This window comes from Zeus faber, assembly GCF_960531495.2.
Source record: "Zeus faber genome assembly, chromosome: 13".
NCBI lineage: Eukaryota > Metazoa > Chordata > Actinopteri > Zeiformes > Zeidae > Zeus > Zeus faber.
The window spans coordinates 12,464,860-12,488,906 of NC_137198.1; the positions used below are offsets into that span (position 1 = coordinate 12,464,860).

Sequence of the window (24,047 nt, forward strand, 5' to 3'; positions counted from 1 at the left end):
TACCATGAGATATATTCAGTTTGGTTCACGCGGGTCGAGCCATGTGACGGAGGTCAGAGGTCATAGAGCGCGAAAATTATAAACTAAAAACTAGCATCAATAGCTTTCTCATCGACTCATGGTCACAATCTCAAACATGAGCATTATTTGCACGTTTTGCTCTTTGGCTCTGTCAGCTATATTTATTATTTATGAATTATAATAATGATATTGTTATTATTATTAGTAGTAGCAGTATTAGTAGTAGTCGTAGTAATAATAATAATAATAATAATAATAATAAAAATAATAAAGAATCAAACAAGTAAAGCGCATTTTCTAACAGCAACGTTCACCCAAATGTTTATATATTTTAACTGCAGTGTTTAAATCTTTATATTTTCGTTTTAATTTCGCTTTACTTATCTGTAATCTGTTCACTTTTTTTTTTTTTCTTTCTTAACGGCAACATTTTATTTTTTTCCCTGCTTCAATTACAGTTTGTTTGCATTGTTTTCTTGTTGCGAGGCGTTGCCTCGCACTCAAACGGAATCCTTCTGCAGAGTCTTTCAACGTTAGACGCCGCTTTACATTCCAACGGACGCACATCTGTATTGCGTAGAAGGTCCGCGTCCGTGTGACGCTCCTTGTGGCTGCTGGAGGTTGATGTGTTTGGCGCCCCCTGCAGGCCGGCGCATGACCCAATTTTCTATTTTTATTTATTTATTTTTTTAACCCGGAAGTAGTTCTGCCCCTTTCGGCTGCACCACGTGTGTGGTGTCGCGTAAAACCAAAACACACGCGTCGGAGAGGCACTTCTGGAGCAACAAACGGGACATCAACGGGTCCCTTCCTCCGCAAAAGGTGCGCGGGGTTTGTATCAATCGGATTCTTAACGCGTGTGGTACCTGCAGCAAACCTTATGGGCTTGGTTACGTGTCTTAGCTCAGCCCACGACGCGCTCCCTCCTCTTTTTTTTTTGCAGTGCGCCGCCATGGGGAAATCCAAACAGGTGGGGAACCACAATAGCGACAAAAAGAAAAACATCTCGAAGAAATGGAAGACGAAGCGCAGGACGAAGGACTTGGACCAGATCCACAGCGACATGAAGCCCGAGACGGCGGCCAAGTTGCTGAAACAGGAGGTGGACTACGACGTGACCGGCTGCGCCCAGCACTACTGCCTGCACTGCGCGTAAGTGCCTCGGAGTCGCACCTCACGCTGCGTTGAATGTTATTTTTTTGGGGGGGGGGGAAGGGGTTGAATTAAAAACAGTAAATACAACGACAACGACTTTATTGTAGTGAATTACTCTGGGAACTCTTTCAGTAGGCCGTTTGTTGGTACCAGGTCTCAAGGTTGAGACTTGTTTACGCCTCATGAGATGGCTAGAGATGTGTGGTTTCCCTCATGATGGCAAAACGAACTAACTCCCCAGACAGGACCAACACAACTCCAATTACACAGACGGCTCGTTTGGATTTTTTTTTTTTTTCAGACCACATGTTGGTATTCAAATGACATGTTTGTCATTAAAATGTCACTCCGTTCCTGAAAGTAATCCAAGGCCAACCCCGTCCTGGTGACCAGAACACATATTTTACGATAATCATAATATGCTCAAATGGTGATAATGTCTGTAGATGTGTAACTTGGGATCACAAATGTTCCTCAGCGGCAACTCTAATAAATATGGCTTTCACGTATCTTGCAGGAGATACTTTGTGGATATGAGATCCCTGAAAGAGCACTTCAAAACCAAAATACACAAAAAACGGTAAGATGTCAGATCCAAAGTATTTTCTCACGCTTATACGGTTTGCTCTTAATTTGTCATGATATAGTGATTTTCCTGATCCATCCCATCCATGACTCTTGCTAGGTTGAAACAGCTCAGAGAAGAACCCTATACCCAGGCAGAGGCAGAGAGAGCAGCGGGTATGGGCTCCTACATCCCTCCAAAAAAGGTTGAAGTGAAAACACAACCTATTGAAGAGGACATGGAATGAAAAATGCCCAACTCATCAAATGGACTTTTTTTGGCAGGATTACAGATGCAGTCTTTCTACAACATGTTTCTGCATAATAATAATATTATGGGGTATAAATCCCCTGTTATTAAAATATAATAATTAGCCTTTATCAGGATGGCAAAACATTGCATCATAAGATGTTGTTTTATAACATTGTACCTTCAAATGAAAGATAAAATGTAATATGCAAGCATAACACAACATCCCCTTGCAAATAAACAAAAAAATTGATTTAGTTAAAACGGTTTGTTCCTATGTGGATGCCCCTTTTAACAATTTTACTTTTCACTTTTTTTTTTTAATGACCACACAGCCAAGGGTGGTGGAATTTGCTTTTGGTGCATTGTATAGCTCACTTTCAGAGTGAGACAACATGGCAGCGCAGCAGAGCATAAGAACAACATGAAACATCAAATTGTACATAAATATTTGATATGTACCTGATATGTATGTTAGCAGGTTGCTAACATACATATTTGATTGCATTTTGTGTGCTGGTGGGAAAATTTCAGTTTTGCAGCAGCAAAGGCACAAACTGGTACAAGGTTATTACAGTATATTTACAAAGAGTAAACGGCCGATAAGAGTACAGAAGAAGAAATTTTGTTTTGGCAATACATGAATTGCAGTATTTAAATATTTAAATAGATGCATATAAATTAAGCGTTATGACATACTAATAAGCTGACTACATCAAGCGTGTCTTATTTAAGGTTGCAGGCCGGAGTTGCCTGAATGTGACTTCATGGGGGCCAGATTACTTGCAGTTACACAGTTTGAATTATTTATAGATGCTGCTTCCAGCTGATGAAGTTGGAATGAAGCGCGTTAAATCATTTTTCCAACCCCCCCCTCACATTCCTGCTATAATTGTGTGTTTAGTCATGAATAATGGTCTCATTTTATGAACAAAATGCACTTAATGCACTTGAAACTAAACTGCAACTAACTCACCTGTATCTGTTCAATATAGATAGTTACTGAATGGGAACATTATAATGGGAAGAATGGTTTTAAACAAAAACAAAAAAACTTTCTTTTTTTTTTTTGGGGCAGAATCCCTCACGGCGCCTCCATGGCGAGCGAATACGCGCACTGCCCCTTTAAGACGGAGAGTGGCGCCTACCGTACCACGCGGAAAACCTGACGCGCTAAACGCCAGCGACGCGCTCGCCGCCGCCGCCGCCGCGTAATTACGGTACATAACGGTTGAAAGCGGGGGACGTGTGAACGGGCCGCGCCGCCTTACTTCCCGGAAGTAGACCCCCCCCGCCCCCGGAAGTAGCGCTGCCATGTCCTAGCGTGCACAGCCGCCGCAGCGGAGGAGCGAGGGAGGAAAGGAGGCGGAGGCGGCGGAGGAGGAGGAGGAGGATGGCCGCGGACGTGGACCAAGGAGAAGTCCGAGGCGCGAACGGACCGACCCTGGGCAACGGGCGGCATGGCGAGGGTCCGCCCGCTCCCCGGGCCAGGAGAGCCTGGCTCGCCGGAGGGGTCTCCGCGCTGCTGCTGGTCGCCCTGGTCCCCGCCGTGGCTTTTGGCGTCCAGCGCTACCAAGATGTCCGGCTCGTCAGGAGACATGTGAGAGGATTCCTCCGCAGCGCCAGACTCGTAACCGTCGGGTTGATGCGGGCGAGCGTGAAATTCTGCTTTATTTCACTTCTGTGCATCCGCACGCGTTTTATTTTTACATATGTATGCGAACTTTCACAGCTTATTAACAATGTGAATAGTGGACGCGGAGGTTAATTGTTTATTGCCTGTCTTCAATCATTTTTTAGGTTTATTGCCTATTGATGATTTTTTTCCCCGTCTTTAATTGTTATCACTTACTTATAATTTCTGTATTGCCTATTTTAAGCTCATTTATGTGAGCTGCAGGCATGAATAAATAGAATATAAATTGTATCTATCGGTACAGTATACATATGTATATGATTTATTTACACCCATAGCTAATAATGGCAGCCACACTGCCCCTCCGCCTCCGTCATAGCCTTTTAATTGAATTTCTCCTGTGCATATAACACATTTAAAATAGTATGTATATTATGTAGTACTTTTTTTTTTCTTTAGACTGAGGCTTTTTTTTTTTACTTATAGTAGTTGTCTGTACAACAATGCACCAACCGGTACCAGGACACATTCTTTATACTTGAAAATCTTCTTGGCAGAACAAACAGATTCTGATGTAAACATATAATTATTAGTGCCAGATGTTACAACACAAAAACAGCCTGATTGATGTTAGACACACAGTAATGCCACATATTGTGATAACCGCCGCCCGGCTGGTGTTTTTCCAGCTACAGTATTTTCATGAGGGGTGGGTGTGCCTGGCACAGCTGGTTAAACTGGGCCCACCCCCCTCGAAAGGCACAGTGTTGCACTTCCCTTGTTCCTCCATCGGAGAAGTGCTGTTCTGCACGCATTCACTCCCCCTCCCTCCAAACGTAACCTAATTATCTTTACAACGTGCCCTCGGGGCCAGATTTGTCTGGAAAGAGCTGCTGTTGACACAGCGAGATTTCTCACCCCAGTCTGACGGTTCATTCTTATTAACCCTGGTCCCCACTCAAATGGCCTGACCCTGTGCTGGTCGACAGTCTGTCTGTTTATTTTATTTTTTTAATCCATCTCTGTTTTGCCAGTTTGGAAATGTATTTACCTGTCTGTTATGCTCTATCAATATGCCACAGTGCTGATTTGGCATCGCGTGCTGTTTTAATGATGTGCGATTTTTACACTCTCATCCTTTAAAAGGAAGAGAGTGTAAAAGCTCTGGGGACGGAGGGGCTCTTTCTCTTCTCGTCGTTGGACACGGACCATGACTTTTTCCTCAGTCCCGAGGAGTTTAAACCTATTGCAGAGAAACTTACAGGTATGTCGGTATACGTACGCTTAATTTCGAGTACGCTCTTATCGTTCGTAATATATTCAGGGATTTATTTGTTTGGCCTTGTCTGAATTCCTTCAGGGGTTGCATCTGCCGGGGAGTTTGAGGAGGACGTGCCCCATGATCCCAACGGAGAAACTCTGACCTTGGCTGCCAAAATGCAGCCTCTCCAGCTTGACACCATGACAAAAAGCAAGGATGGGTTCCTTGGGGTATGTAAGGCAAGACCAGACGAGCCAGACTACCATCAAACAGTTGCAATTTAGTTTCCCACTTCTCTGTCTTGCCGAACACAGTTCTGTAGCTGTAGAGTTACATTTTTGGGCAGCCTTCACACACTCAGGATCAAACCAACGGCTGAAACGATAAACAATGAACATTGCACAGCTTAGTTTTGCCATGTGATTTTATTATTATTATTATCATTTTTTGTCTTTTTCTCTAAAAACAAACTCCAAAAAGTTGGTTTAGAGATGTGCAAGATAAGCTGTTTCTTGAAAGACTTTAAAGGGTTATGTAATATAATGACATGGGAAAAAACATTTTTCCAAACTTTATGTTACCAGGTGATAAAACAGTTAAAATACGGCTTTCTGGTGTCTCATCTATCACTGAAAGAAAAGGCTAAAGCAACCCTTGTAAATCGGCACAATACTATATGGAGGTTTTGGTTATTAACCTCCAACTTTTAATTTAATGCATAAAACCGATGTAAGCACATGAAAGAAGTCAGTAAATAAGTTATTTCTATGTGATTCAACATGCTGTCCACCGGGTCGGATACTCTGTGAAAGCAAACAATTTTAGGCTCATGGAGCAGACCCACAATTACTGATAATTTCATTGCTATACATCCTGCACACAGCTGTTTTTATAACCACTTGAAAGTCTCTCCTGAATCCCCCCCCGGGGGATCAGTGAAGTGTTCTCTTACCTGAACTCTTGCAGTAACAAATGCAGCAGTTCTTTGTGAGAAAATGGCATTCAGCTTATACTACATACAGTCTTCATTCTGTTAAAAAGCATGAGGTCTGTTGGTACTTTGGCTGTTTCAAATGAAATAATTCGATTCTTCTGTCTTAAACGTTTTCCAGGTTGCTCACAGTTCCCTAAACGGGCTGCGGTCATGGAGTAGACCAGCAGTGCCTTCCTCCACCTTCTCTGCCAGTCAGTTCAGGATCTTCTTGCCGCCAAAGACCAAGGGCGAAGTGGGGGACACCTGGTGGGTGGTGCCCAGCGAGCTCAACATCTTCACCGGATACCTCCCCAACAACCGCTACCATTCTCCTCCACCCAAGGGCAAAGAGGTAAACTCCACCTCTCGCTGCCGAATTACCGCCGGGTATGAAATGTGAGATGTATGGCTTCACAGCCCCTTGTCTCCTGATGCAGGTTCTCATCCACTCCTTGCTGAGTATGTTTCATCCGCGGCCCTTCGTCAAATCGCGCTTCGGTCCTCAGGGCACCGTGGCCTGCGTCCGGGCGAGCAACGACTTCTATTACGACATCGTCTTCAGGTGAGAGGGAGAGGGAGGGAGGGAGAGGGGGAGAGAGGGAGAGGGAGAGATCTACACGGCCATTTTCAATATAAAGTCAATCCTACCGAGCCATTACAACATGCCGCCACTGTAAAACTGTCTCACTGCTCTTCAGTATGAGGGTTAGAGCCTCTGTTGTCTTTCCAATGTGGAACTCAAGCTCGACTTGACACCCCCCCCCCCTGCAGGATCCACGCAGAGTTCCAGCTGAACGAGGTCCCAGACCTGCCCTTCTGGTTCACCCCGGGCCAGTTCACCGGCAACATCATCATCTCCAAGGACGCGTCTCACGTCCGCCGCTTCCATCTCTACGTCCCCAGCGATAGGTGACCCCCCCCCCCCCCCCCGTCCGTACGCTCCCCGACACGGGCGTGACCACCGTTCCGTACAGCATCCCACTCTGCTATAACTCCAGTGGGGCCCGTGTTTCCCAGGTCTCTTAACGTGGACATGGAGTGGCTGTACGGTGCCAGCGAGAGCAGCAACATGGAGGTGGACATCGGTTACCTGCCGCAGGTACAGCTGCAGTGAAATAAGCCGACGAGCGCCCGGCCCAACGAAAGGAACGAGTGGTTGTAGTGGTTATGATACGGCGCTCTCACCGTTGCGGCCCGGATTTGATTCCCAGTCTGGGGAGCATGTGTTTTTTTTTTTTTTGGCAGGACTGTATTTATTCATGGTCATGCCAATGAAGCCTCATTGGATGAAATTGAGATGTAGTCAATAGATGTGCATATGATCATATGTAGCCAAGGGAAAACTCATGGGAAAAATCATTAAGAAATGTGCCCATTGATGTATTTGCCTTGCCTGGAGTAAAGCATCATATGAAATGTTCGCATTGTTTAAAAAGTTTTAAATGGAAAGTAAGTTGATTTTTAACCTTACAGTGTATATCTAAATGAACTATTTCATACAGTATTTGTACGTAATACTTGGAACCAAAAAAAAAAAAAAAAATGGGACCCCCTGAGTCTTCCTTAAATTCTCTCTGCGGGCCGCTGCAGTTGGAGTTGGAGTCCACGAGTCCCTCCACCCCCATCTTCATCCTCGACGAGGAGGGAAACGTCATCGACAGTCGGGGCGAAGGCGGCGACCCCATCCAGTTCGTCTTCGAGGACATTCACTGGAGCTCGGAGATCAGCCGGCGGGAGGCGGCGCGTCACCTGGAGGTCACCTTCTACCCCTTCAAGAAAGTAAATGCCGCCCCCGCGTGCGCCGTGCAGTACGACCTGACGATCCGCCTTTTCTTTCGATTTTTTGTCGTTTCGTTGTTTTAAACCGACTGTGTTTGCCCGTAGGTGCCTTACCTGCCCTTTTCCGAGGCCTTTGGCCGAGCTCAAGCGGAGAACAAGCTGGTGCACTCCATCCTGCTTTGGGGTGCGTTAGATGACCAGTCCTGCTGAGGTGAGATGACTCACTTATAAATACATAAAAAACACCTTAAACTTATAAGGTGACAATAGTTTGTTTCCTTGTGAAAACCAGATACGATTTGGGAATAGCCGGTTGACCTCTATGATCTAGGTTATTAATCTGAGAAGGTCATCATCATATTTCTCATATTTCTTCCAGGTTCGGGGCGAACTCTCCGGGAGACCGTCCTGGAAAGTTCGCCCGTCCTGGCCCTGCTCAACCAGAGCTTCATCAGCAGCTGGTCCCTGGTCAAAGAGATAGAGGAGATGCAGGTGCGCTCTCGTTTCAATACACCCGAGAGCACCCGAAATACATTAGTGGAATAAGTTCAGTTCAATTATGATGCATGTTCCACTGTTTTCACTGTTCATTAGGCTGATGTCCAAAACTTTTTGCTGAGCCAAAAGGCCCGTCTACACCTAGAGAAGTACAACTTTCCTGTGGAGATGATGGTGGCGCTGCCCAACGGTACTATTGTGAGTAACCACTTTGCAACAGGGATGACATCTCCATAAACTCTGCCTTTCTCTTTTGTTGAAAGAGAGCGTGTTTAGTTTTGATCGCCAGTTCCGTCCAGAAAGCGGTGTCACCAAACGAGTGTTAAACTCACTTATCCCTTTGATCTGCAGGTCCACCACATCAACGCTAACCACTTCCTGGACCAGACAGCCATGAAGCCAGAAGAGGAAGGCGGCACCTTCAGCTTCTCCGGGGGGTTCGAGGACCCGTCCACCTCCACCTACATCGACTTCCTCAAGGAGGGGCTGCACAAAGCAAAGGACTACATGCAAAACTAGTGTGTGTGTGTGTGTGTGTGTGTGTGTGTGTGTGTGTGTGTGTGTGTGTGTGTGTGTGTGTGTGTGTGTGTGTGTGTGTGTGTGTGTGTGTGTGTGTGTGTGTGTGTGTGTGTGTGTGTCATTATTTTTAGACTTGGGAACTGAATTTGCATAAATGATAGCAATTTCTCTGCATAATGATCGAACATGATGTTGATGAATTCTCACCAACTTTTTGCAGGAATATTCTTTCCTAACGTTTTGACTGAAACAGTTTCTGGATTTTTTTGTTTTGTTTCTGAAATTTTGGTCGTACATAATTACCAAGTTCAATAGCTATTAACATGAAACTTTTTGAAGAAAGAAACGTCCGTTTTTGTATAATGTAGATGAACTTGTGATAAACAGGTTAGGGCCAGGTTGATTAAGCTGTTGAATTCAACATTCTATCTTTTGCCGACATGCCAGGCCAGCTGAACAATGACGAGCGTTGTCTTATTTCAACTCTCGTCCTACTTCCAGTTCCTCTTGCAGATGCTGAGGATGTTCACTGTAGTGTTCCAGTTGATATTACAAAGTGCTTTCATACCAAAAAAATATACAATCGCACCATAATACACTTTTTCTACGTCCATTAAATTTTTTTTTTTTTTAATATATATATTACAGTACTGTGTGCACAGTATTCAAGGAAGGAACTACATGGAAATGATGTTAAGTTTTTTTTTTCCTTTAAAAATTTGTTTTCCTTTTCTGTTGCTTGGCGTTCCCTGGGAGGGGAGGACCTCGCGTCGTCTCAGTATTTAGTGAAGGCCTCGTCTGAAAGCCTTGGCTGGGTGAGGCCCGATGTCCTCACTGAGGTCGGCGGAGGGAACGCTCCCCGTCCCAGGAGCCAAACTCAGAAGAAAATCAGTACTGGACGATGGCACATTAAAGGCGTTATTTAATTTCAACGTACTTTTGACTTTATAAAAACAAGTTTTGGGTCAATTTGCTGGTTTTGCTGCGTTATCGATATGGCATCCGCGATGTGACCAACAAAGACAATCTTGTTATAATATGTATGATCTTGTAATGGGTTATTTGTGTTTCTATCAATGGTTATTTTAATGTAACACAGTTGATTTATATCTTTATATTTGCTGAGAATGCTTTTGCTTTTTTTTTTTTAATGAACAGACTGCTGCAGTGTTACTTCATTATCCTTCCTTAGATTTATCAAATCTGAGAAGCAATCCATTGTTCCATTACTTATTGTTTCCAGATATTTAAGAATTTTTGTATTGGATTTCATTGTTAAGATCCTTACTCTGCCCTTTTCATTTGAAAACCACTGACAGTTCTGACAATTATGGGCCTAGGCACTGTAATTCTACTTTCCTCGATTTCTCCACAAGGCAAAATAAAGCTTAGCCACAATAACGGTGTTTTCTTCAGCAACACGAATAATAATACGTCACAAACTTTTGATTGGTGATTTTAATTGAACCCAACCTACAGTGTTGTACAGTGAGAGTTATGAATAGTCCATGATAAGGACAGGCGAACACGTCTTCAAGATGTTGGTGAACCAACGTATTGCAGTCATTTCAGTTCACTCCTTTCCGCGCTCCTTTCAAGTCGAGCAGCCACACGTCAGGAGGCAACGCTTGGTTTCAGCTTACATCACAGCCAAAATGATAGTGATACAATAGCCTCTTGTATAGATAAAAGGTGAAGTGAAGAGTTGTACCATGTTGAACATGTATATATGCTTTTTATATGCTTACGTCTTTCTCAGAAGCCGTTAAATACTGAAATGCCATGTGCCCGAATCACACACATGAACACAGAAGCAGCGGAGAACGCTAAACAGTATCGATTGAGAAACAATGTATATTATCCCACTTGTCTATAAGTCAGACTGGGTTATAAATGCTTAAATTAAACAGTATTCCACTGCAAACTGCAGCCAGTTTTGCACTTGTCCTTAAAACCGATGACTGAGAGAAGCCAGGTCCTTGTCAGTGCAGCTTTCTCCGCTCTCCGCAGCAAAGTGAGTTTCTACAGCCACAGGAATGAGAACTATTAACGTGTCCACTCAGAGATCCGTTCAGGAAGGTTCACTTCAGTGCAGTCACAAACCACCATGCTGGATCGCAAACACAACCCAGCGGCTTGTGAAGAAATTATTTTGAACCTAGACTCACCGACTAAGGAGTGGGGTTGTGTGTGTGTGTGTGTGTGTGTGTGGCTTGGCCTTGATAAAATGTAAAAAGAGCAACGTGACTCCAATGCAAAGAAAAAAAAGGTCAGACGGTGCCTCCGGTCCCCTCAGCTGAAAGTCCACACCTCCAGCTCCATGACTCGGAAGTCGTCGGTCTCGGAGAGGCAGCAGTTGTTGAAGGTGTAGCAGGGGCTGCTCCGACCCAGGTACAGCGTCTCGTCCAGCCACAAACCAAAGTGACCACTGTGGAAATTAAGAAAAGTGGGGGGAGGGGGAGAAGAAGGAAAGAGAGAGTTGGCCAGGCGCCCGGCTGCTTCCATTTATAATAACCACCGATCATGTGTTTTTCCCCATCGTGTCTCCTCAGAAAAGTGAATTCTTTACCTCCCTCCGCCAACGGCAAAGGAATCCAGATTTCCTTTTATGAAAAATGTGTTTTCACCTGTCCACCTGAAGCACTGGGGAGGAGAAGAAAACGCTGGAAATTATCACCAAATAAGTCTTCAAAGTAGACGGCAAACTGCTAATATTGTATGAACAAGTATTAACATGAGGGGATGTGGTGTTTCAGTCATGGGATAGTTGGCAGAGAATATTATGCGATAGCCTAAAATAGCCGAAAAGTATAGAATAAATTCACAAATAGAGGAAAATACAGAAAGTCATTGATGAAAGCACCCGGACCAGAGTTTTAGCCCTTTTACGAGTCAGAACAGACATTTTACATTGACTGACCAATTTCCTTTGCTCACATTTAAAAAATTTTTTCTATTTTTTGGCTTTTTGGAAACTTTGAAAGACATCGTGAGAAACTACCAGAAAATAATCTCATGGTCACTATTTTGTATTTGTTCAAGCAATGGTCGTTCCGCATTTTCTCATGGAATCAACCAACACAAACACATTTTCTTAAACTGTTATGGCCCTTTAATAATACAATGCATTGAGAAACTATTATTATTATCATTTTAACTATTGCATTCTTATTGAAATTTATAAATTTTTAATTGTTTTAATCTTTTAATTGTGCAATGATTCCTGTGCTCAGCGTGGACGGGGAAGGGTGTCGCTCACCTTGAAGCGAGGGTGCAGCATGAAGAGGAAAGTCTCTCCCGTACCGTAGAACGTCTCGCTGGGCCTCAGGGGGTGCGAGAGGAAACTCCCAAACACCTGCCGCGAAACGACCACAACGTTTAAAAGGCTTTTCATTGAATTTCCCCCCACTAGCAACCGTCATCACAAAACAACAACGGTACGTCGGCGCGTGCGCCACCTGGTGGAGCGCGTCCTTGATGACGATGAGGACGGGCGAGTCCGTGTCGCTCAGCTTGCGGTACAGCGCCCTGAGGCTGGAGCCGTGACGCGAGGTGCTGAACGTCAGCTGCCAGGCGTGGCCGATCGTCCTGGGGGGAAGCTCCGCGCACAGCTAGGGAAGGTTAAGGGGAGGGTGGGGGAGAGAGAGAGAGAGAGAGAGAGAGAGAGAGAGAGAGAGAGAGAGAGAGAGAGAGAGAGAGAGAGAGAGAGAGAGAGAGAGAGAGAGAGAGAGAGAGAGATTTTTTTTTTTTTTTTTTAACATTTATTTGCATATTTTCAGAGGATATCTCTAACAATAAGCATTCATAGGAAACAAATTAAACATCCATCACAACCAAGGAAGCAAGGAAAAAAGTGAATTAACAACAACAACAAATAAAAGAAAACAACAGACAGAGAGAGAGAGCAAGAGAGAGAGCGAGAGCGAGAGCGAGAGCGAGAGCGAGAGCGAGAGAGAGTCAATGAGTCGCGGAGAGCCAAGGAACCATGAAGCCGCTCTTAACAGAAACCCAAAAACACTCACAGTAAGAGAAGAGTCGAGAGTCTTCAGACTGAGTGAGTCAGTTTAAATGTCAGAGTTTCCATTCCAGTCAAAACGCGAGTCCAAAGTCTGAGGGTGTGGGACCTCTGCGGCGCGTTCAGATTCAGTAATGAGAAAAACACGCTCCATCTAAAAGATGTTTACAGTGCACACACCACCCGGCGGAGGAGGGGTGTCTGTGTGCGTGCTCCTGCATTCCACGTCGGTGTGAGTGCAAACGCAGTATGTGCCGAGTGGCGCGCGTGCGACGTGCGGTGTAGACCGTGGAGGCTCCAAACACCCGTATGACTCCCACCTCTCGGACGTGCGAGGCTTCCAAAATGCTGCTCTCTTCTACGATCTCGCTCAGGCACTCGGGCTCTCTGTCGAAGACCAGGGCGGGCCTGTTCCCACTGTCCTCCATCGAGACCATCTAAAACACACACACACACACACACACACACGGACAGAGGCAGCATCTCTTAAACCGTTTTTCCTGTTTTTTTGTTTTTTTTTCTTTTAAACGAAGACTCCAAAACCTCGACATATTTAGCAGAAAAACGGGGGAAAAAAAAAACAAAACACAAGACGCACTCACCTCCCAGTCGTCCCCTGAGCGCCGGGGCCTCCTGAGGCGGTCGCGCTGGTCTTCGTCCGCCGCGCTGTCCTCGATCAGTACAAACTCCTCGTCGTCGCCCTCGGCCTCCCTCTCGACCGCTCCTCCCTCCACGACGGTGAGCTCCGGCCGCCAGTGGCTCAGGTAGGCACGGAGCTCATCAGAGCTGCAGGTTTCGGGAGGAAAAGGGCGTTCAGTTCGGCTCAGTTCCGCTCGGCTCGGGGGTTGCATCCAGTGTGAGGTTTGGATCGGCAACAGCCAGCCAGGAATGTGCTAAACTACACACTCCCGTTGAGAGGCAAACATTCCCGATGGTTATGTCAAAACGAGTTCAAACGAGTGACAGAGTGGGTAATGTGTCCTGTTTCGGTGTTAATGTTCAGTGAGCGAGAGAGGAGAGGAAGAGAGAATGTTTAGCTAAAACTGCAGTAGAATGGGTTCTTTTGTCGAATCCCTTTTAATGCCACAAAAGCGAAAACCAAATGAGTACATATCATATTTCCATACTATACGAAAGAAGGTGCAATCCACTAGATCGGGGCTTTCCAAACATTTTTTTTTTTTATGGTGAGGCCCCCGTGCCTGATCAGGCTCTGGCTGAATAAAATAAAATCAACACAAATAAAATTTATCTGAAACCCCGCTGACAAAGTGCCAAGACAAATCTCACACAAAAAATATTAAATTGTAATATTTTTTTACACAATATCTGAAAAATTGTGTAAAAATATATATATATTTAAAAAAATATACACTACAGTAAACAAATAACAATATACATATAAATACAAAAAAAAACATTTTTCTCCGGACCTCCTGCAATTCCTTCAAGGATCCCTCGGGGGGCCGCGGAGCCCAGTTTGGGAACCCCTGCACTCGATGACATCATGTGTGTCTCTACCTCTGCTGTGAGAGCGCGAACCAGGCGTCCCTCCGGGACAAGGTTCTGCTGGTGCCCTGCTGGATCCCGAAAACCTTCTTCGGCCCCGCAGTCCGCTGGGCCCGCAGGCGGACGAACATCAGCCCCCCAGCGCCGCACGGTGGCTGCTTTCCAGGCACTGCAAGAAAAACAAAGATATTAAGAATGACTAATTCAAAATGACTTAAAACCCAATAAGATGCCGTTGTACTTTGACCTGGTGCACACAAGGCAAGGTACGTTTATTTGTACGGCTCTTTTCATGGACAAGGGCACTTCAAAGTGCAAAGAATGAAAGCATAGAAAAAAAAAAAAAAATCCAAAACAGATTAAAAAAAAGACATTTAAAAAAATCTTCCAAACATCCAGTGTCAACACACACAATATATTAAATATAATATACACATTACATATTTATTACATTTTGGCAAGCCATTACCAAATATTAACAAAGTTAAAATAGGCTTTCAGGTTTGAATGTGGCAGGACTCAAACCCAACTAGAAACTCAATAGGACTGGTACTACATGCACACTTAGGAATAAAAATCGAAAAAACAGACAAAAAGACACTGATTAACAAAAAGGTTCAAGTGCAAACGGAGAACGTATTCACTGACCTGCCGTCTGATTGGTCAGTTCTGTTTCTTCGGAGCGCAGCAGCTCCATCCTCACGTTGCTCGCCACTCTCTGCGCCCCGCAGCAGAAGGTGGCGGCGTTGCTGAGGACGGCCACCCCGAGCGCCCCCGCCGGCGGCCCCGCCCGCGTCGCCCGGGCGCTCAGGCGGTTGAGGTGCTCCTCCGTCTCCGCCATGTCCCTGCTGTCGGACCCCTCGTCCTCAGACGCGCCGGCGGGCTGGAGCTCTGAGGAGCCCGCCGAGACCACCGACCAGGACGCCTCCGTCTTCTGGTGAGAGGCGGGGCCCTGGAGGCCGCGGAGGGCTGCGGGACACTTGGCGCTCTTTTTCCCCTTCCACCTGTAGAATGAAGAGATGTTTTTTTTTGGTGCCTGTGTTCGATGTATTTGTTATGCAAATGCCGGCCCAGTTGCTTGTTGACAGTAGCTCCTCGCTGACCTGTGCTGGGACGAGTTGAAGTGGATGTGCGTGATGTCCGAGAAGAAGGACACAGACGCCAGGCAGTCGATAGAGCAGGACAAGAGATACTCCTCGCAGCCGTGCTCCGTCACCAGGGGGTGGCTCTTACACGGGTCGAAGAACGTCTTATTGGGTGTAACCAGCAGGACACCGGACACCACACCCTGAGAGAGCGAGAGGGAGAGAGAACGTAAGAGAAGATAGATTTGATGTTAGTGACAATTTCTCAGTCTTCCAATGCTGCTGCCTTAAGTTTATCTCTGTCAATAGGATTATATCGAGGGGTCCTGGTGTCTGTTTCGAAAAATAGGCAGGGAGCATGAAATGGTCACTTCCTAGGTGCCTTCGCCAGGTATAATATCCCACAATGCACCTCACTGTCCCCGCGGAGCGGATCACGGCGAAACCATCCATAAGGTCCTCCACATGATCAGAATCAGAATCAGTTTTATTCGCCAGCTACATTTATTCATTACTAGAAATTTGTTCTGGTGAGCTTTTGTGCATTACACTGCAGACCATTAGCATTAAAAAAAAAATAGTTTTAAGTTTAACAGTCTGAAAAAATGGAGAAAAAATAAAAATAAAATAAAATAGATTTGCAAAGTAAAACAAAATTAATGAAAAATGAAATTACAACTCAAATGTATCTGTCAAATAAATACAAATACATTGTTGAAAATTAAAATTCAGAAACAGAGTTAGTTAGATACATAAAGATAAACAAATATACAAAATGATACAAAATGTACAAAATATAAATATACAAGATCCCTGCACCCACCTTGCAGTCAGTGATGTAGCGGCAGAACAGCTTGAGGTACGGCACGGCCTCCGGACCGTCGCCCTGAGAGCACTCCGGGGGCAGAGTCAGGAGGCACAGCTGTCCATCGGGCATCGGCACCGCCTCCACATCCTGCCGGGAGGGCAAGCGGCAGAACCCGTAGACACGGACATGCATGTGAGACCCAACTACGCCGCCGACGGACGGACGGAAATTAAACGTTTGAAAAGCGTTCACGTCCTTTGGGGTTTTCGGGTTTTAGAATTTTAAAAGTTACACCGGAATAGCGAAAGGCAGATTCATGCCAGCGTGGAGCAACAAATATTGTAATCAAAACTGTTTGTGCCTGTTTCAGTTCCAGTGCTGAAGCTGATGGTCGCACAAACCACCACGCACCCTAAAAGGACTTTCTTTAAAAGTCGTTTGATTTCATCAAACTGTATTTTTAGCTTCATATCCGAGGCTCAGCTGACGTTCGTGGAACAGTCAATAGCTGACTCATGCACTTTAAGGGCTTTATATTACATTAACGCCTAAGACACTATAAAAGTCCAGCTTCCTCTTTCGCTCCCATATTAACAGCGTGTAAGGTGTTTTTCTTTCGGCTCACCAGTAGTTTGTCGTACTCTGTGTCCGGCGAGGGGGAGGGCGGGCTGGCGGGGAGGGGGGGACTCTCCAGCTCGGATCGCGGCCTCGGCTGAGGTTCTGCTGCAGACGAGTTTCGGGCGGCGGAGGTGCTCCTCGCCATCGGAACGTTGAGACGCTTAAAAAAGGAAGCCATGTCGGAAGGAGGACCCACGACTACTCTGAGGGACACCGTTAGCAGAAGTAACGCCGCAGGTTCCTCTTTCTGAGCGCCTGCATCGGCAGAATCAGTTTGTTTGTAGTCGTGTCTTGTGCAGAGCGCGGCACATGAGGGCTGTGGGTTCGACGCCCTGTTTTTTTACAGCATGGCGGATGAGGCCTTGTTTTGCATTTCAAATCTGTCATCATAAAAGTAGAATAGTCAATGGGCTGCATTTGATAATAGTTCCCTTTCTAGTACAGGGGACGCAAGGAACTTCACACAGTATGCCTCACATTCACACACAAATTCATACATTTAAACAAAACATTCATGCACGGACATCGGAGGCAGCCATGCGCGGCGCCGACCTGCTCGGCCGGAGCGGTGACAGTAGGTCCTGTGCCTTGCTCAAGGACACCTCAACTTGCTACCACCAGCTACTTTCATTTCTTTTCTGCACCATTTGAGACAACAAAACAATAAAGGGAATCCCCATTCTAACCAGACTACAAAGCGACAGACAGACAGACGGACGGACGGACGGACGGACGGACAGACAGACAGACAGACAGACAGATAGACAGACAGACAGAGAGACAGACAGATAGATAGATAGATAGATAGATAGATAGATAGATAGACAGATAGACAGACAGACAGACAGACAGACAGACAGACAGACAGACAGATATAGATAGATAGATAGATAGATAGATAGATAGACAGACAGACAGATAGATAGATAGATAGATAGACAGACAGATAGATAGATAGATTGACAGATAAATAGATAGATAGACAGACAGATAGACAGATAGATAGATAGACAGATAGATAGACAGATAGACAGATAGACAGTGCAGCTATATGACACAGATCAGGATGGACATTGTTCCAGTGTCATTATTTGTGTTTGCATTGTTCGACACGTTCGACATAATCCAACGTGTATGTGGGATCTTCTTGCAGTCGTGTCCTACCATCTCAGGGAAGAGAGTTGAGGCGGAGGAGGGATCCCGGTTCACTTTGATGGCATACCCGTGGGACGCGCTGCCAATTTGAGAGGTGATGCTGAACACCGTGTCCCCAGGAGGCGCCTGGGCCGGGGGTCAGGAGAACAAAGAATAGTCATCAGAAATGGAAAAAAATGTGAAGATCTCCCTGTGGCCAGAAGAGCCAGCATGTGCCTGGGATCAACACAAAGAAGGCCCCTGCACATGTACTCATCTTGGTTTTAATGCAAAATACAGAATACGGTCCTAAAACTGTAACTTGTTTTTGCAGATCTTGTGGGTACATCTACACGTCTGCAGAGCATCGTCATGCTTCTATCATCAAACCAAGGAGTCGAAAACCGCATGAAGCTTCCTTCCCCAAATTCACTACACTTCACTTCAGGTTCAAGCTCAAGTTCAAGAGATTATATACTTCATCTACTGACTGGTGACCACCGGGCTCCAGGAAAGCTATGTCTATATATATGTATATGTGTTTTTCACAAACATCCACGCACGCACGCACACACGCATGCACGCACACGATAATGTACAATGTAAATTACTCCTCCCAAAAAGTGAAACAAATAATGACCCTAATCTCATAAACCACTAAACACTGGAAATACAAATGCAAAAATTCCACCAGAGTATTATGTAATTCACACAAAGACGAAGCCTTATAATGTATCAATATATCATATAATCATATAATATATGATATGATGCTCTTTTTTTGTGTCCGAATCAATTATCATGAAAATGAACTGGGTATGATGACACATGAAAAAAAGAAAAAACCTCGATAAAGGTTTCCCAATTTGAAACCACTTTCAAGCTTAAAAGTCAGGCGGCGCAGGCGCGTTTGAGACCATGAAAACGCAGACCAAGCTTTGTTTACGGTTGTACAAGACATGTTGGACAAATCAACAAATGATGTCAAAAAATTTTATTTTACAAAATAAAACACTACATATGTATGTAAATCTTTTTTTTTTTTTTTTACTCCCCTTTAAGAGCCTAATTTGTAATTTATACCGATAAACAATGCTAAGATAACGACAAAGATGGACGAACATTCTAAAACACAAGCGTTGCTGCTAGCCTTTCTAAAGTGATGAAAACTACCCCAAATGTGGAAGAATTACCTTCAAACACATGTCATTCTTATAGTATTTGCAGTAGAGGCTCTGAAACAGAGCCTGCAGATCCATGTTGTTGGAGGCGACTGAGGCTCCGCTCTCCTGAACCTTGGACATTGTTTGTCAAATACGTTTGATGCCATAAAAGCTGAGAGCTACACCCCATTGCATCTGTGTAGCAAACTCTTATCTGTATGTCACTGGGCAAAAATACACACATTAAAAAATCTGTTTCATTTTTCTAGCTCCAACTAATGGTTTTATTAGTACAATTGATTATTCTGAAAAAAATATATATATATTTTACAATGGGTTCATCTATGTCATTGATTTACACCAGGGGTCTCAAACTACAGGCCCAGGGGCCACATGCGGCCAGGGAGACAATTTAATGTGGCCCTCTAAATGACACGCAGCTATTTTTTTCAAATCACAATGCTTAATTAATCCACCCAAATTAACTTAATGTTTTTTGAATATAAAACGGAATTAAATAGATCATAAGAGAGCTATTTCCAACAGGATTACGAGACAATTCACTAATGTGCGGGAGAAAAAAAAAAAAGAATTAGAGTTTGAGACCACTGATTTAGACAGATCAATTAACAATACAAAACGGTGGTAAATTCTCTCTTGGACCTCCAGCAGGAAATCAACAATTATACCAGATTTTTTTTTTCACTTCGACAAACCTCGCTGGTTGTTGCGTCAAGAGTCAACGCAGATGTTTCCTCTTGCTGTACCGGGGTGTTCGATTCCAGTGAAGTTCCTGGAAAACAAAAAAACATTTGTATTTTTATCTTCTCATCCTCCAGTCACCATTTCTATAAAGTGGTAATAACACAAGCAGAAATTCCCCCCGACACACACATTCAGAATCAACCCATGACCAACTGCAGTAACACACGAGCTGCAGCGGGAACAAGTCATATGTTATTTGTGTGTTCGTGTGGAAGACTTTATTCGTGTTTTGTTTCCCTGTCACATTAAGGTGGCAAAGCTGTGATTTGGTTGTTACCCATCCTCCTGTTAAATGGGTTGAACAGGGGCGGCGGTGGGTGATTGCGGGTTCACGAGGTAAAACAGTTGCCCTGGTTTTGATAATAATTTGCAAATCCTGAAAGCTGGAAGTCCATCCCCTAGGTTGAGGTCAGGTTCATGTTTAGCTGGATAGACAACTAGTCCAAAATAAACAAATTCAAATGGAGTCACTATGGACATTGGCAAATGTGTGTTTAAATAAATATCGTGACCGTTTGGCTCTTGGTGACGTCTCTAACCACGTCCACTCGTTTACTTTGTAGGAGAACGTACCAAAGGTTCTCCAGCTTTACAGATTTCAACTGATTAAGAGGTTTAAAAAAGAGTTGAACAGATACTGCATTGTTTGCTCCTGCATAATACTCTATTCCTTGAAACTGCATACGTTGGTTTGAGCTCTACATCCCCTCAAGACACGCACCGTGCGTTTCGGGAAACCCAAGAGCCGACGGTATTATGATATACATCCGAGACAACGTTCTGCGGACGAGCAATCCGTACCTGCAACCCTCAATTGATTTTCCCCGCGCCTCGCTGCGGAATATACCTCTTGCACCATCATCACCCTCCGAAACGCCAATATCGACCCTAAATCCAAGCTCATCCCAGAAGGCCACTCGCCTTGCAAGTAGTACTGCCGCAGCCTGGGGTTCCTGATGCGGTGGCTGTGGCCGGGGGGGCGTTCGGCGGCGGGCTGCGGGCGAGGCCGGCCGCCATCCCCGGCCGCCTCACCCGCGTCTCTCTCCCGAGGGCACGGCTCCAGGCGGCCCCCGGCGAACTCGGGCCCCTGGGAGACGCCGGCCGGCAGCTTGGAGCCCAGCCTGATCGAGCGGGAGAGGAGGGAGGAGGGTGAGGTTGTCGTCCCCGATGTAGTTATCGATAAAGGGATTTAAAAAATGTAACAGAGTTGAAAGTAAACATTGGTAAATAACTGTTCAGAGCTTTGTTTACTTGGTAAGATGAGATAGGGTTACGAGTTCTGATCATACAATACATAAATACATTTTGATCACATTTATTTATAAATTTTGTTTCAAAAAAAAGATTGTAGGTTGACACGGCATCTGGACTTCCAAACTCATTTCCTGAAACACTGTTAGTCTGAGTCGTTTCTTTTCATAATACTACGGGAGAACAATAGACCAGTTGTAGTGTACTTTAATCTGTAGAGGGGAAAAAACGCCGGCCAACTCGTCACAAGTCTATTAAAAGTTCGGTCCTTTCTTTTTTTTCCTTTTACTTTCAAGCCGGTAATCCATCTTGTTCCCCGTCTGACCTGTTCTTAACATTCCCGAAGTAGCTGGTCCGCTTGTTTTCCCTCGGAAGCGTGTGATCCACGGCTTCCAGGGTCTTGGGCCTCCTCACGGACTGAGCCATTTCCCTACCGCCTTAGTTTGACGCGGGGAGCGGAAGCGTCGCAGGAACGGGGAGAGGGAGCCGGCATCCTCCTTCTCTGAATCCCCCCACTCGCACCATGTCCGAGTCAAGGCACCTGCGGGACCAAGAGACGCAGACGCAGAACACACACACACACACACACACACACAGCAAAATTCTAACTCATTTCACCCGTTTCCCCCAGGCGTAGGTTTGCCACAGTTTGGAACACATCACCTCTGCAATCTCTGCCACCAAGTCTTTTATTTAATGTTTATTTTCGTTGATATGTCAGGTGCAACGGCCACGCATAAACAGTGCAACCGTAAACGGGCCAGAGTGAGACCAACAGGCACATTTTCATCTGCGGTTCCCTGGACGGACGACAGAAGACAGCCCTAAAATGACATGCAAAAAAAGACAGGAGGAAGTACAAACCCGGCAGTTATAGGCGGAGAGGTCATGGAACCACATAGTATAGCGCACGCAGGATAAACATAACGTCCACGGCAGACGAGGTGCACTTTGCAGGGTGACGGACCCACGTTTCCATCCCAGTAAGACTGTCATTCATTGTCAACAACGAGAATGCGGCATTCAAAAAAAAAAAAAACAACGTGTCGGACAACTTCAGGCTGCGATTTTGCCTCGAGGTCTAAAGATGCACACACCGCTTCCTTCAAAACGAGTTGAATGCCATAACGACGAGAATGGTGTGGAATTACGTTCTCCCCGTGAACGTGTCTAATGGCCGTGGGACCTTGGTGTCGCCACGCAGACTAGCTTAAGCTCGCACGATAACACGTGAATCGTTTAGCTCCATTCAGAACAGCTACGTTTTCGGGGTCCCCCCCCCCTCTGCAATTCATTGTCATACTGGGCTAATAGTCATCACTATGAGTTCGTACGCATTCCAGGCCCGGCGGGAGCACCCGTTTCTCGGGGTTAGATACCCGTCACACCAAGGACCGCAAAACACTACGCGACCACAGCGCCGCAGCGCCTGGTCGTACCGACGCCCGCGACAACGGGTTCGGCGCCGCGGTACCGAAGGGGTCCGGCGGACGGCGGCGGCTCCGCGTCTCGTCAAGCTCAGGGGCCGCAAACGTCAGCGACAACGCGCGAATAACGACGCCAACGTTCGTCTCGGTCGCAGCGCCTGACCTGGTTCAGTGATGGGCTGCGGATGTAACGGGAGGCTTCATGTTGCCGTCACTCCGTGTTATGATTTCACCGCAGACAGCGACAGAGGGTGCCGCCGCCTCTTAAAGGGCCACATATACATATACACACATATACATACCACGCACTTGAAAGAGAAATGTGATGAATCAAAAAAATCAATATAAAATTCACATTGAAAACCAACGATGAGGCACTTTATTGAACCTTGTGGATTTACGAAGATAACACACGCAAGCTGTTCGTTTTCTTCTTTATGTAGTATGCGAAGCAGAACGCATGCAACGCAAACAGGAGAGCAACTTTACAGGAGGAACTTCTTCGTAGTAAAATTCTAAATCATTGAAATAAAGGCAGTAATATTGAGGTAAAAAAAAATATATATATATATATAACATTTATATATATATATGAAAATGTATTTTTTATATTTATATTAATGTAAAACATTTCTTTCGCGATAAGAAATACAGAATGAAATACGTGTGGTGGACTTCACTACAAATAAGAATTTACATATTTCCAAAATCAATTACTATAAAGATTAGCGCTTCTAAAACGACAAAAAAAAACAAAAAAAAAACCTTTCCAAATATTCCTCATGTGTGGCCAATGGCAGAACGAGTGCGATAACAATAACGTAACAATACGTTTATTAATCGGTAACGATAGGAAGGCGACGCTTTCCCGGCGACAGGAGGTACAGCTTTCAATTGAACGGACGCAAACGCTATGGAGGCCGTATACAGTGCAGACGTACCAACAGGCATATTTATATATATTTTTTTTTAATTTAGAAAATGATTTGGAAAGGGTGCAGATGTAGTGCCTGGGATCCCTCTTTCCCACGGGGTGGACTCAACATCATCTCTACTCGTTTATTATGAATCGTTTCTACATCGAATCCTGTTGATTTTTTTTTTTTTTTTTTTTTATCCGTCTATTACAACGAAGCAATGTTTATGAACTCAGCACATTGCATACGCAGGACAACTCAATACACAACATACATTATATAAAAGCAAAGAAGAATAACAGCATAAAAACAAACAAATTACAACCGATAGAGCTGTATATGATTTGATCTAGTCCGTATTTTTTATTTATTTCTTGTTTTGCTTAATTTAGATTATAATACATCTATTTGTTTATATCGGCACTTTTCCATGCTCAAACCATTTCCGGCTCCGGTGGGTCAGCTGCATTTAACTGGACCGCGTCAATTCCCGTTTGGTACTAGTTTCCGCATCCAACGAAACGTGTTCTTTTCGAGGCTTTGCACTGGAAAACATGGGAGCCGTACTGCCAATCTGAATTTTTGTTGTGGTTTGAAGGGATCGTGCACAGAAATCGGTGTCGAACCTTGCACTTTTAGAGCTTATTGTGCGTATTCTCTCGGCGCGTTGCAATGACATTTCATTTGCATATGAGTGTG

General features: G+C 45.0%; 3 protein-coding genes across 3 annotated transcripts; 2 read left to right on the plus strand and 1 right to left on the minus strand.

Annotated features, from left to right (window-relative positions):
• Positions 1 to 743: 743 nt before the first annotated feature.
• Positions 744 to 2,246, plus strand: znf593 (zinc finger protein 593). The gene is made up of 4 exons (XM_080012488.1): positions 744 to 843; positions 965 to 1,173; positions 1,694 to 1,756; positions 1,862 to 2,246. Exons 2-4 carry the CDS (start codon positions 974 to 976, stop codon positions 1,986 to 1,988), a joined length of 390 nt encoding a protein of 129 aa, XP_079868614.1. The 5' UTR covers positions 744 to 843; positions 965 to 973; the 3' UTR covers positions 1,989 to 2,246.
• A 1,122-nt stretch (positions 2,247 to 3,368) lies between these two features.
• Positions 3,369 to 9,588, plus strand: selenon (selenoprotein N). Its single transcript, XM_080011755.1, has 12 exons — positions 3,369 to 3,590; positions 4,773 to 4,890; positions 4,987 to 5,117; positions 6,000 to 6,212; positions 6,298 to 6,422; positions 6,632 to 6,769; positions 6,878 to 6,959; positions 7,451 to 7,639; positions 7,745 to 7,850; positions 8,019 to 8,131; positions 8,234 to 8,335; positions 8,489 to 9,588. Exons 1-12 carry the CDS (start codon positions 3,384 to 3,386, stop codon positions 8,654 to 8,656), a joined length of 1,692 nt encoding a protein of 563 aa, XP_079867881.1. The 5' UTR covers positions 3,369 to 3,383; the 3' UTR covers positions 8,657 to 9,588.
• A 541-nt stretch (positions 9,589 to 10,129) lies between these two features.
• On the minus strand, positions 10,130 to 22,664 carry LOC307239544 (oxidation resistance protein 1). Its single transcript, XM_080012964.1, has 16 exons — positions 22,595 to 22,664; positions 21,330 to 21,545; positions 20,675 to 20,874; positions 19,705 to 19,781; positions 17,856 to 17,972; positions 16,699 to 16,851; positions 16,089 to 16,220; positions 15,284 to 15,468; positions 14,829 to 15,184; positions 14,193 to 14,349; positions 13,274 to 13,457; positions 12,992 to 13,108; positions 12,115 to 12,267; positions 11,916 to 12,011; positions 11,226 to 11,299; positions 10,130 to 11,084 (listed from the first exon to the last, which is right to left on the minus strand). Exons 2-16 carry the CDS (start codon positions 21,428 to 21,430, stop codon positions 10,949 to 10,951), a joined length of 2,238 nt encoding a protein of 745 aa, XP_079869090.1. The 5' UTR covers positions 21,431 to 21,545; positions 22,595 to 22,664; the 3' UTR covers positions 10,130 to 10,948.
• Between the last annotated feature and the right edge of the window lie 1,383 nt (positions 22,665 to 24,047).

Coding starts and splice junctions, on each gene's coding strand:
- znf593 (XM_080012488.1), top strand. CDS start 974: ATGGGGAAATCCAAACAGGTGGGGAACCACAATAGCGACAAAAAGAAA. Junction 1,174..1,693: donor CACTACTGCCTGCACTGCGC/GTAAGTGCCTCG, acceptor CGTATCTTGCAG/GAGATACTTTGTGGATATGA. Junction 1,757..1,861: donor ACCAAAATACACAAAAAACG/GTAAGATGTCAG, acceptor GACTCTTGCTAG/GTTGAAACAGCTCAGAGAAG.
- LOC307239544 (XM_080012964.1), bottom strand. CDS start 21,430: ATGGCTCAGTCCGTGAGGAGGCCCAAGACCCTGGAAGCCGTGGATCAC. Junction 16,852..17,855: donor CAACTCTCTTCCCTGAGATG/GTAGGACACGAC, acceptor TCCTTTTTTAAG/CGTCTCAACGTTCCGATGGC. Junction 12,268..12,991: donor AAGCCTCGCACGTCCGAGAG/GTGGGAGTCATA, acceptor AACCTTCCCTAG/CTGTGCGCGGAGCTTCCCCC.